The sequence below is a fragment of the Physcomitrium patens genome, chromosome 3, assembly GCF_059467195.1.
Source record: "Physcomitrium patens ecotype Gransden chromosome 3, ASM5946719v1, whole genome shotgun sequence".
NCBI lineage: Eukaryota > Viridiplantae > Streptophyta > Bryopsida > Funariales > Funariaceae > Physcomitrium > Physcomitrium patens.
The window spans coordinates 8,404,840-8,417,568 of NC_143412.1; the positions used below are offsets into that span (position 1 = coordinate 8,404,840).

Consider the following 12,729-nt stretch of genomic DNA (forward strand, 5'->3'; position numbering starts at 1 on the left):
TTAATTTTTAAATCCTAAATAATTTTTTTTGCGAATTCAGTGACTGATTAGAAAGTATTCCTAATACTGAAATTAGTAATACAAAGTATAGAGTTGTGATAGCAGCCAAGAAATCATGGGCCCCCGGTAATTTCATGTTTCTGTTTATGGGTTAAGTATAGAGATTCTCAAGATCCAAAATTAGACTCTCCTTGCCAATCCCACAAACAGAAACATGAATTTACTGTTGGCCCATAATTACTTGGCTGCTACATTAATTTAACCCCTAATATCTTCACTGTGGTAGTTTTTCTCAAATAATCTTACTTTCTTTTGAAAAATACAGACTTATTTCATGTAGGATTGATTGCTTCACAACTACTGTGTCCCATTCAGGCAATCATACAAATTTTTAAAGATTGTAACTACCAGAATTTTTGAGATCAAGGTCGTCTGGGTTGGGAGTAATACATTTTTTAAAAATTAATTGAAATTGAATTTTTTTAAAACTAATAGAAATTGAATTATATATATATATATATATATATATATGTGTGTGTGTGTGTGTGTGTGTGTGTCAAAAACTGCCCTACATCTGCTATCAGCACCTCAGCTGCTTTTATTATTCCCTATAAAATGCACACCTCATTCGCGCCACTATTCTTTTTCCACCTAGCTTCGAAGTCGCTTTTGCAGGAGTGGTTGAAACCTTGACTGAAGTCTCATTTTGGTTATGCCAAACAGTGAATTCAACAACCAGCAATAATACCTTCACAGAACATGGGTACAGTAACATACTTAAAAAGAAGACTTCAGTCAAGAAACTGTCAGATTTAAATGATTGCAAATTGCCACTGGAAAAATTTATTGCAACTATGAAGAGTACAGGAGAGCACAACCTACACATTAAAATCTGCTTTCCTGTACTCTTCATAGTTGCAATAAATTTTTCCAGTGGCAATTTGCAATCATTTAAATCTGACAGAATCCTGAACAAAATTAAGCCTTTCATCTGCATACAAAACCAAGTGCGGAGATTGGTAAAATACTACCTAAGTTTCAAGAAGAATAAACATGTGAAACCAATACAATTCATACTTAGAATGGAGTACTAATGGAACCTTAACCTTCACATAAGTCTACAAAATAGTGTACAAGGGCTCATTCGCCGTGCTTCATCCTCTCAATGTGGCACAGTTGCCGGAGTTTTGTGGGGACATACCAGATGCGAAGCTTATCATTCTGGTTAAAAAGGTCATCTATGTCCCACTCATTCTGCCTTGCTAATGTAACTAAAGGGAAGTAGCACGCCTGACACCACGCACCTACATTTTCTCCCCGCTCTTTGAACTCTTTCCTAAGATTATTTGATGTCTCCACGTCCAAACAGTGCAATGCATAGCAGTGCACATAGTCCCTCATTTTCGGCTTATTGATGTAGCCAGCCCCAGTGAGTTTAGCGTGACGAAAAACCTCGTTGGTGACCTACATTGTAACTCACATGTATGCTCATTGCAGCGTGATTTCCAGATATTTCAACAGATGAAGAAGTCATAAATGCGACTGCAATTAATAAAAGCTACTCACAACTCGAATAACAAAAGAGAAAAAAAATAAAGAAATAAAGAAAAATAAAAATAAAAAGAGAGAAAGAAAGAAAGAACGAAAGAAAAGAAAGAAACTTAAAGTGTAGTGCAGCCAGCATTTCATTTATCTTGTTAAGCTAAAACATGAACAGATGGGTTTAAGTTCGATAAAATTGTCCATAGTACATACCTTGCTTGGACATTTTTCCCCTTTCTCTTTCGCAATGTGCTGCACCTCTTCCAGAAACTTTCCGCATTGTTCATATAAATCAAACAGATAATCCAAACCGTTTTTCTTCCCTTTGGCAGGTTCCCCAGGCTCTGTGACAATGAAAGGATGTTCACGAGGCCTTTCCTCTCCGTCATCTCCGACTTCCTTCGACCGCCTTTTCCTTTGTCTTCTTTTAGCAGCCTTTTTCCCCTCACTGTCACTATCTGGATCAGTCAGACCCAGTAGTCCCAAAGCTTCCAAAGAACCATTGCCTGGATTTCATAAGGTGTATAATGATTAAGCCACATGATACGAGTCCACAGCAAATTTAAGGTTTGCAAGTCACATGATTATCTGGGAGTTGCCTTCAAGCTTAACTTACATAAAAGTGACCACAAAAACCACAGAAAACAACGTACTTACCATCCTTCAAAAGTAAACCATCAGATGGCTCCTCTAGCCTACGTTTCTTTTCATTGCTTAGGGCAGCCATATCCATCCGCTGCTGTTCCAGCTCCTCCACAACCAATCTTCGTTTGGCCCTAACAGCAGCCTTAATACCAAACTGTTCACCCATCAAGAGATCCAAGTGATATTCCTCGATCATAGATTTGATTACAAAATCAACTTCTTCGTCTTTCATGTTGATCAGCGTGCTCAAGGTGAAACCCATCTGTCCCATGACTGTAACAGTTGACGGTTGAACCCCAAAGTCCTTGAATAGCTCCTTCAACCTTCGGCTTTCTCTGCCGGCCAGCGCTGTTCCATCAGGCCTCTTATAAAGCAGGGCTGTCGGCTCAGCCTGGACCATATCGAAATGGGCCTGCTAAACCAAATATCATGCCACCAGTTGCAATCACTTGATGAGATACTCTTTTAGTGTTACCAAAGGCACGACTCGATGCAAGTAGAACACACCATATCAAAACTACCTGTAATGCTAAACATATGTGAAGAGAAGAATGTTCCGAGATCATTAAGCTCCAGTAGACACGAAATTTGTCCACTTGATCAGCACTACATCTTCCTAAGAATAGCTAAAGTATCTTCAGAAACTTTTTTAAGTATTCGTCAAGACTTGGTAAGACAGAAAGAAATACACCTTGTTGAAAAGAGCAGCCCAATATCAGCAGCCTGAACCTGTAGCTACTGTTGTATTCTCAGATTTTGAGAAAATCTATTCTAGTCTCGTCATGATAATAGTGTCGCTGTTAAGAATACAAACCCAAACCGTACCCTGATCAATGTGCTCTTAAATGCCTGCTTCTGTAAATTATTTGTCATTTTGCCTTAAATCTACAAAGTCAATGACGAGTAAGTAAAAGTTTCTCACCGCATTTTCGTTCCAAATCCCACGAGAGCTCTATACTCCTAAAAAAAGGGGCATGGCGAAAGAATTTCGCTTGTAGAGAAAAAAAATCGAAAACCCAGACCAACGGCAGTAAACAGAGGGTTACGTCTTGACTTTGTGAATAATAATAATAATAATAATAATTGCGAAAACGATACCCAGCACCGAGTAACCAATAGTTGCAAACAACTTGTTTCCAATAGCACCAACCTCTCCGCAATCTCAAAGGACTCTTTCGCCTTCGATCGTCCAACTCAAAGTATATCTACAATAAAATTGCCATAAAAATTACTGGAGGTGCGTGACGACAACAAACAGGCTATCGCGCCGACTCCAGTATACCTCCGATACGATATCCTGTAAACCCTCTCCGTACTGCCCTAAGCAACATAGCGACAGCTCAATTGCTACCTCACCACCCGATACAAGAACCGGGAGCCCAGATTGTTACCATATTGTGCACAGGGCAGTCGTCCACCATTCAAACCCCACGGAAACAGTCCAGCCCAATGCCAAAGCAGGTCGCACCTCCTTCCGCTACCCACAAGCCGAATTACACCACATCACCCAATGTCCATCAACAGCCAATGCAACATGCCACCTGGTCGCTGAAGCAACAACTGATTCTAAACAATCATCTACCATAACCTAACCCTAACCATCAATCGCACAGGAATCACTTCCTGAAGCCTGACCCCGTTCTGCGCCACGGCAGTTGCAACGCTCACGATTGCCCACATGATGACAGAATTGATAGCCCAGCTGCGAGTCCGTTCGGAAGGAACCCAAAACGGAATTCGAGCAAGACGACGACGTGAGAGTGCAGCTGGAATGCAGCCGAGCAATGAGGGCCAAAGAATACTTTGGAAAAGATTGCATATTACAAGAGAAATCTCGTGAGAGAGAAGAGAAATCCCGAGACCCAGAGGCAGAGCAGTCAGCGCGGAATGCAGGGGAATCAATCAGCTTCTTCGCCTCCAATCCTCGGAACGGATGCCGAGGTCTTGGGTTTATTTCATATTATTGTCTCCGGGTCTCAACATGATTCCGTTATCGTGGTCGCACTCACTCACTTGCCGGGCTTCTATTTTGATGCACCCGGGTATCAATGGTAGTTGGTCGTCGGGGTCGCACACGCTCACTTGATCGGGTGGAGCATGTTAATTAATTGGTATTGTGATAAAAACTTGATTTTTACCTTAAATATCTACATTCTAAGAATATTACTATGATTAATTTAAATTTAAAAATAAATAATTTAATTAAAATATGTATTTTAAAATTTCTTACTATAAACAAATTGTCTTGAACAAAAAAAAAAAAAAAAACTTTATATTTATAACTATTTAATTTATACATGCTTTCAATAAATTGTATTTTTTCTTTCTACCATTAGTAAATTTAAAATACTTTAGCTGGATCATAAAAATCTGGTCTAAATTATTATAACTAGTTAAAAAAAGAAACTGTCCAACAATGTTCATGAAGATTACATTGATTTTATGAAATCTCTATAGTCAGTGTGTTTTTTTGTAAAAAGAAACACTAAAATACACTCAATAATCTTAATTTCAACTGTAATATTTTATTGGAATTCATACAAAAATTGTCTAGAAAAATTTGATCTTTTTGTATTAATGAAAGCACTACAGATTCAACGTTCTATAAGCTTTTAAAAATCTTATAAACTTTTTTACGTATCATTTAATTGTAAGATCTTATATAAAAAAATATGCTAATTTTTAAGAGGTAAAAGTCAAAAAAAAAAAATTAATTTATTTGAATTATGACTAGTCATCTTTTAATTTACACTATTCTAAATTTTATTAATTATCATGGATTTAGAATTAACAATACGAAATTTATTTATTTATCTGTATTCTGAATATTAAATTATATGAATGTGTATATATATACATATATGTAAAAGTTATCTTCAAACCATCTTGACAAAATTATAAAAAAAATTAATTATAATTATTTATGACACTAAATAGATTATGATAATATAAAGTTTATTAGATTTAATAATTATATATGTTTTTATATTATTATTATTATTATTATTCTAATTGTGTTGAATTTATAAGTATGAAACAAAATATGTATAATAAAGAATGTAGCTATAAAAATTAATATGTCAATTAAAAGAGAAGAGAAATATTACGACATTGAAGAAAGTTTGCAACAATTATCTAATTATTATTATTTATTAATTTTAAAGCTAATTTAATACCGACATGAAAAAAAACAAAGAACATATTAAGAATATGTGTTTTTACAGTGCGTGTTTCAAACAAAAATGAATTAAATGATGAAACATGCAACAATGAAAGGAGATTGTGCAATAATGCCATTAGTGTTAACATAAAATAAAGTGAAATAGATTAAATTAAACTCCTTGTCAAGTAAAGTGAGATATATATTGCAACTGCAAAGAAATGGCTACCAAGCTTTTGAAATGGTTTGTAAAGAAAGCGTGGCCTCATGCCTGTAAGCAGTGGATGATTTAAGCAACTTCAATACAGAATGATCATCACCAATACCTCTGGAACGCAGAAAACCATAAAAGAGTCGTGCTTGGTCATTGTTACACACAACTGGGTCAAAGATTCTAAGTAATGGACACAAGAATCTGGGTTCAGAGAGGTGAAGGGAGTGTAAGGCTGGAATTGCCAAGGCTGGTGGATCGGAGCTGCAATGCAAAAGTTTGCCTAATTCATGATAGAATTTATCAAGGACTCAAACACACACACACACTAAACATCCTGTGTCAACATCCAGAGGCCAGGCAAGGAAGGTCCAATAGAGCAAGGCTTTTGTAAGCACAACTGCATTGTAAAGACTGTGAATCACAAAGGATGTTGCCAAGTTTCCATTCCAGGTGTATGCGGTTCCCAAGCAACACCCAACACAAAAAAGGGGCAGAAATCCCTGTGGGGAAAGATGGCTCAAAGAGAACAAGAAGGCGCTAAGTAAGATCGCTAGTGGCCATCTCATGTAAGTCGCTAGAGACGAGAGTAGGAATCCCCTGTAAACATACTCTTCTAAAACTGGGGTGAGGCCGCAATATGCCATGTAAATTGCCACGCGTGCAAGCGGTGTGCTGTTTAGCAGACTTGTTAGAGCAGAGGACCCATTGCTTACCTGCGAACACGAATTTGTTTTCATGAAGTGAATGTGAGAAAAGCACCACTGATTTGGGCAACTGGAAGGACCATAACTTTAAAATGAAGTAGATGATAGTCACATGACTCTAAACGGCAGTAGAAACGATGAGGACATAAGTATCAAGTGAGACCAGAAAAATGTTTTTTGAGGGAGGAATAAGTCTTGGGAAGATACCTCGGTGGTTGAAACGCCTTGAGTGACGCTTGCCATTGCAGCCACTGCAACCAGAAGAACCAGCAGGCCAGTGGCGGACGCGGGTAACCAGCCCTTTTCCCTCCACACTTCATTGAAACGGAAGTTGAGAGAAGTGGGCACGGGACCAAAAGGCTGAATTGTGGAATTTATCAACCAAACTGTGCCCGTCAGTTCAAGTAGCTGAACAAACACTAAAGACACGGCCTGCAAACAGAGATGAGGACGTTATTGTTAAATCAAACCATCAAAAAGTGATTACACATGCATATAGAGCCATAGCAGATGCTATTTAACATCCTAGCAGATCAAGTGACTTCTAGAACTATTCCAGAAGAAAGAAAATCTCAGACTCTTGAAGCTCCCTGGATCCAAAAGCTCAATCGACAAACCCATGCAAGTCATTCACCAGTTTTGGTTTTCAATGATCTCCAGTCCATCATTCACAACGTTAAATACATCCAGAGCAAAGGGATAAACAGCAGATTGTATGAAAATAAGTGTTTTCATCATTTCCGAAAACATTGGTTTCCCATACAGCTTGAGTGCGCCAAGAACGAAGATAAAATTTCATCCGAGGGGATAAGTCACACAATTTTACTATACACACCTGTGTCTGCGGATCTAGCGACTGCTGAGGCAGAACCTTCGCAACAATGTCGAGGCCTCCGAGTCCCAAAGGTATGTGAAACACGGCCCAAAAGATAACCATGGTGGTGACCACTTCTCCAGCGCCCCATGGAACTGAGGATGGCAGCCTCGAGAATCCTTCTACCTACATACTTGTCACTGCAGAGTTGTAAAAAGAATGTAAATACACGAGAATTATACATTCACCAGTACCCTAACTTTTCTTTGCCTCGCATCCATTCAATAGTCCTTCCAAGTGCCAAAGCACATATGAATTTTTTTCAAAGCTCACGAGCAGAGTGTATAACGAAACAATCCTTGTCAAAGTGCCATTTGAGGAAGGATAGGAGATGAGATGGAACAGTTTAACAGTATGATTCACCTTCATGTATTGACCATATTGCATAGTGTTAGGACAACTTGAGATTAAATGCAACGTCATGTAGCAGATTCACATTCTATCATGAATCAAAGCATGTCAAGACACCTTAAACCCTAAGCCACTAATGTTGAAAAACAATCACAATTGAAGAATTCTTTTGCACTATAGTCTAACCAGTGAGATTCATTCGAGTTGGTCCATTTTTCAGCCCTCGATTCTCGATGTGTATAATGCCTAACTCTTACGAATTGTAAAAGACTGAATCATGTGTATTTTCAACACCTAGCCTGCATTGCTTCAAATTACAGAAAACCAGCAGATGTGATGTGTGTTGAATTTCACTTAACAACGATCACCGGAAAGGGTTACGAGAAGGGAGTGATATCTTGATGGCCGACACAGGATACAACAATATGCATCAAATCGCTCACCTGAGAAGATGATCCAACCTCACTCTCCACATCCTGCGATGAATCGCCCTCTGAGAAGTCATTCTCCTCGCTCACTAAATCCGTAGAATCTTTCTGACACCAACATACTCGTAACTCCTTCCCATAAACCGTTCCAGCCCGTCTAACGAACCCCAAATTTTCCGAAAACTTCTTGCCAAAACTTGAGCTGGGTAATTTCAAGGGCCAACGCCTAAGTGCACACGATATTCCTCGCATGGTGATGCCATGGTATTTTACAGATTCAGGAAAAACTGGAGAAACGAGCCCTGTTGTGAGTATGAAGGTGGACATTTTTGACACGATTTCCACCAATCTACTCTGCTCGATACGGCACAAGCCGATCGAAAATTTCTCAGTGATGGGTGATGCCTACGTATAAAATCCTTTTCCTGATGCCTGCATTCATCGAAAACCGCTGCTCCGATATGCGTTTCGTGCATCTGGATTGACGCGGTGTTACGGCGAAATTTGCAAAAGGAGAACGGATGGGGAAATCAACTTTTCTCATCCACTGACTCTTTTATCAAAGTGGATAAAAAGTGAGTGGTTATAGGAGATTGAACCGAGTTGGGGTTCCTTGAGGTTTCTGTGTAGGATTAGGCTCGCCAATGCAGTTTTGGTGGATGCGGAACCCCTCACGAGCAGCAGTTCCACGAGAGCAAGCAGAGGATTGTTGTCGGTTTCGAAGAGGAGAGCAGACATGGCGGCCCTGACATCCTCGCTCGCCTCCCTCACGATCACACCACTCTCATCAGCTGTCTCGTCGAGGTCCTCCGTGAGCAACAATGGCGCGTCGTTGCTGAGGATTGAATGCTCGTCGCACCCACAGAAGAAGTCGACTGCTGGCCACAACAAGACCAGGCCGAAGAAGAGTAACCCGTATGACAAGAACAGGCAGGGACCCACCGTGTACAAGAGGCTTCCGAAGCCACCACCCATCTGGGGTTTCGACACCTCAGACCTCGACCAGGCAGAGGTGGCCTCGGATGCCTCTGCCTCCGCTTGAATTCGATGAATTCAGTGCGTGAGGTTCAGTAGTTTCAGACGTTTGTAGGAATTATTCTCGTTTCTTGTAGCTGCATTCCTTATTGAAGAATTTGCGTTGCAATTGATATTTGTACTCGTGTTGGGTTTTAGCCACTTTGCGTGATGTAATGCATTGTGTCGTCATGTTGCACTACAGTCGCAGAGAGTTGTTGGTCACTGAGCGGAAAGGATACTGCCATTTTGTAGGGCTTCGACACTGGTATAATGCAAAATGACTCAATTCCTCTTTCGTGTTGCACAACTGTCAATTCCTGTGTTTCAGAGTCTGCCTTGATATTCTCTGCATTGCTGACTATTGAAGTTTTTAAGGTTACTTATAAGAAATCCGGTTATGGTTTTCTGGAGAATTACCTCTAGGATATAGCGCACGCAAAGACTACCCTACTAGTTGCCAATAATTGGTCACTGAATGTAAGACTTGTCGTGATGGGTGTCATTGGAGGAACTTTTATTGCTTACGACCTCATCCTGCTCTCGAGAAAGCTAGCAGGCGATGTCTATTGAGAATGTGTTAATTAGTTGGAAGAGAAATGGCAGATGTTGAAGGAAACCCTACCTGCTGTCGTTGTGGATGATACGAGGTGGCTATGCGTTTTGAAACCAGGCATAGGTTTCCACCATCTCCTTGTCATGCGACAGCGGAATGCACTTCAATTGAAGCTTCTTGCACCCTCTGGATGTAAAATTCTAACAAGCTTTCTCTTTTCTGACATTTCTGAAAGCAATTTCAAGCGTGATGATAATACTGTATTCCGATGTGCAAAAATTGTCGTGATTATAATTTTTTGTGTTATCTTTCTGCACTTCGAAACTTTTCTAACCGAAGCATTTTTCATGCACCATTCGGAATTGTTTCGTCATGGACATTGTGAGGTGTTTAACGTGTATAGGCCTAAATCATTCGTCTCCAACGTGCCAAGCACATCTGCTTGGCGACGAAGGATAGACTTCCAGTTGTGCTGTGTCTACATTAGGTTAAGTGTTACCTCTAGGCTGAGTTTCTGTGCTGATGTTTCGCAGTCCTGCAGTTGCACGTTTTCTACCATGTCAGAGCTGTGCAATAGGCTGATTCTCATGCTCAAATAAGCCTGAAGAATTTGGGAATACTAGAGGTTTGAGAGCAGCACCTCCGATAGTTGATTCTAAGAACATCACTTACAATGACAAGTAATTCTAAAAGCTCAACGAGCACTGGGATTTTAGACAGCTGCTTGCACTGAGTGAGAACAGTCGTCTTGTCTCAATGAAGAGTATCATTTGAACTAGTTATCCATATCAACTCTACTGTATGCAACAAACTGCAAGTCTTAACACAAGCAAATGGGGTGGGATTCATCCTTATCCTTCAACCTATTTTCGGCTTTCTCTCACATTAGAAACCCTAGAGGGATCAGGACTGTGATAGTAACTACTCACTGGAAACCAAGGACTTGAAGTTGCCGAGCTATGGAAGTGAACTTGTTATCCACATCAGCAACTGCCATGCATCATCGCCTCTGTTTGCTCCGATGAAGCAAATGTTGGTCGTGGATTGTGCGAGTTAGTTTCACTGTTGTGATGGTTGTGAACCTTCATGCCATGTTGGCTATGACCTAGAAGAATCTCTTACTGCAGTCCTCCTGTTCGTCACCGACAATGTTATTCTTGCTCCGTTTTTCTTCAATGGGGTGTTCTAGAAGACCTGAGGGACATTGAAGGCTTTCATTTCTAAGTTAAGCTCACAAGACAACAATTTTTTTGTATAAATGGAATATAGAAAGGTATTGCTAATGCCACCACAGTTTTTTCTTTTTCCACTACAATTTGCTATCCACTATATGTCATTACAGTTTTTGTTATTGCCACCACAACTTTATTTTCATTATCTTGTAAATCATTTTTTTACCAAAGTTAAATATAATTTCTATATAGTTTGAAAAAAAAGAAGATATTTAAAATTTTATCAATTTTTTGTATGGAATAAAAAGAAACTACTGGTGGTAGAGAGTTGTGGTGGAAGTAGCAAAAACTTGATGACATTAGCAACACCCTAAAGAAAGGGTTCAGATGAGAAGCAGTGATTACTTTCACAGATTTAGTGAATGTTTTACTGTTTGTCTTTATGCAGTTGGATATCCCTGTATATACTAGTTTGTCATGATATTTGGACTGAAATGTTGTGGTTTAACAGTTTGAAAACATATGCACATTTTTTTTAAACAAAAAAATGAACTTTGTTCCTAAATACCTTGTGAATTTCATCCTTTGTGTGAATAGTGGATGTAGTTTTAAATGATTCAGTCTGAGACTCAAGGTGATTGTAATTTATTTATTTTCTAAACAGAGGTATTGATATTGATCCAGAACTTCATTGAATTTCAATATCTTGACACATAGTTCATATTAATGCTTTTCATTTTATTTCTGTGAAGTGATTTAGTAAAGTTTTGAGTTTTTGAAATTCACAATTACTGGAGGAATAAAATTTTAATATCTTATAAAAAAGAATGATGCAAAAAGAATTTAATTCATATAATGTTAAAAAATTTACTTAAACTGATATTCGAGTCAACTTATTGTTTGTGGACATTAAACTTAGTTTCAATTGTGTATAATAATATTTCATGAATTTATTCACCAAATTAATTTAATCTTTAACTATCTTCTACCATTATGGATTCCAGTCTATAAGTCACTTAAATTAGTAAGTACAGAGTGCATCAATTTCTGTAATAAACATTGAATATTTATGATTTTTTTTTAAAACACATATTCTGATTGCAATGTTTGAATTTTCCCAATGCAAAAGACTTAACAATGATAACAAATCACACATGATGGCTAAAATGTAGTATTTAAAATTAATAGCATATTTACATATTGGACAATATTTAATTATCTATAAATAATGATACAATTACTACAATAAACACTGTTTGTTTTTCAAATTCCAATTACATCAACAATTATATATATGTACATACATATATCATAATAGTTTCAATAGAAATATAATAAAAAATTCAAAATAAGAATAATTCTTTTTAGAAAATATTAAATAATTTAATCTTAAAATCGTAATAATTTTTAATGTATATATATATATATATATATATATATATATCATTTTTTTTATAAATGAATATATTGTGAATAAAAAGTGATTTTCTATTTAAACATCATTAAGGGAACCAACAAAAATAATATATAAACAAAAATATACACATATATGTATAAATATATATATATATATATATATATATATAGATATATATAGTTAAAAAATATTTAAAAAATAAATTGATTAAAAATAATTCAATCGGTTTTTAGAAAATATTTAATAAATAAACTTATGTAAGAAATATATTATGAAATTATAATTATTATTTGATATGAAATTGAATATGTGAACTAAAGATTATTGTGAATTTTGAAATAGCTTATTTTTAATAAGTTAACTATAATTGAAGCAAAATTTTAAATATTTTTATAGCATTATAGATACAAAAAGATAATAAGATGAGAGCATGTTATTAAGTTAATCTCAACTTATTTATCTTTTCAGGTTAATTCGAAAAACAAATAAAGCATTCAATTATAAATTTCTATAAATACATATATACATTTAAATAAACCAAAATAAAATATTGATAAATAATTTTTAAAATAGATCACAGTAGTGATAGTTGTTAATACATGATTTTAATTTTTGAAATGTAATAAATATTAGACTATTGGTAGACATTATG

General features: G+C 37.0%; 3 protein-coding genes across 11 annotated transcripts; 1 reads left to right on the forward strand and 2 right to left on the reverse strand.

The window, feature by feature from the left end:
* Positions 1-1,088: 1,088 nt before the first annotated feature.
* LOC112279259 (floricaula/leafy-like protein FL1) lies at positions 1,089-4,121 on the reverse strand. 9 transcript variants are annotated; one of them, XM_073532406.2, is made up of 6 exons: positions 3,579-4,121; positions 3,110-3,392; positions 2,879-2,984; positions 2,200-2,599; positions 1,756-2,048; positions 1,089-1,464 (listed from the first exon to the last, which is right to left on the reverse strand). In XM_073532406.2, exons 4-6 carry the CDS (start codon positions 2,585-2,587, stop codon positions 1,141-1,143), a joined length of 1,005 nt encoding a protein of 334 aa, XP_073388507.1. In that variant the 5' UTR covers positions 2,588-2,599; positions 2,879-2,984; positions 3,110-3,392; positions 3,579-4,121; the 3' UTR covers positions 1,089-1,140. The 9 variants fall into 9 exon arrangements, with proteins under 9 accessions (XP_073388507.1, XP_073388509.1, XP_073388512.1 ...); XM_073532408.2 differs by having other exon boundaries at positions 2,200-2,602; XM_073532411.2 differs by lacking the exon at positions 2,879-2,984 and having other exon boundaries at positions 3,338-3,392.
* A 1,696-nt stretch (positions 4,122-5,817) lies between these two features.
* On the reverse strand, positions 5,818-8,387 carry LOC112280502 (uncharacterized). The gene is made up of 4 exons (XM_024516055.3): positions 7,934-8,387; positions 7,101-7,265; positions 6,473-6,697; positions 5,818-6,274 (listed from the first exon to the last, which is right to left on the reverse strand). Exons 1-4 carry the CDS (start codon positions 8,243-8,245, stop codon positions 5,870-5,872), a joined length of 1,107 nt encoding a protein of 368 aa, XP_024371823.1. The 5' UTR covers positions 8,246-8,387; the 3' UTR covers positions 5,818-5,869.
* Positions 8,388-8,609: 222 nt separating this feature from the next.
* On the forward strand, positions 8,610-9,230 carry LOC112280503 (large ribosomal subunit protein cL38). The gene has a single exon (XM_024516057.3). The coding sequence runs from the start codon at positions 8,655-8,657 to the stop codon at positions 8,958-8,960; it is 306 nt and encodes a 101-aa protein (XP_024371825.1). The 5' UTR covers positions 8,610-8,654; the 3' UTR covers positions 8,961-9,230.
* Positions 9,231-12,729: the final 3,499 nt, after the last annotated feature.

What these genes read in the sequence shown, in the direction of transcription:
- LOC112279259 (XM_024513506.3), bottom strand. Translation starts at nt 3,608, where the DNA reads ATGGTGGACGACTGCCCTGTGCACAATATG. An exon ending in TGGTTTACTTTTGAAGGATG is followed by an intron (nt 2,049 to 2,199) that starts GTAAGTACGTTG and finishes TATGAAATCCAG; the next exon opens with GCAATGGTTCTTTGGAAGCT. An exon ending in GGGAAAAATGTCCAAGCAAG is followed by an intron (nt 1,465 to 1,755) that starts GTATGTACTATG and finishes GTTACAATGTAG; the next exon opens with GTCACCAACGAGGTTTTTCG.
- LOC112280502 (XM_024516055.3), bottom strand. Translation starts at nt 8,245, where the DNA reads ATGTCCACCTTCATACTCACAACAGGGCTCGTTTCTCCAGTTTTTCCT. An exon ending in CGCTAGATCCGCAGACACAG is followed by an intron (nt 6,698 to 7,100) that starts GTGTGTATAGTA and finishes CTCTGTTTGCAG; the next exon opens with GCCGTGTCTTTAGTGTTTGT. An exon ending in AAGGCGTTTCAACCACCGAG is followed by an intron (nt 6,275 to 6,472) that starts GTATCTTCCCAA and finishes TCGTGTTCGCAG; the next exon opens with GTAAGCAATGGGTCCTCTGC.
- LOC112280503 (XM_024516057.3), top strand. Translation starts at nt 8,655, where the DNA reads ATGGCGGCCCTGACATCCTCGCTCGCCTCCCTCACGATCACACCACTC.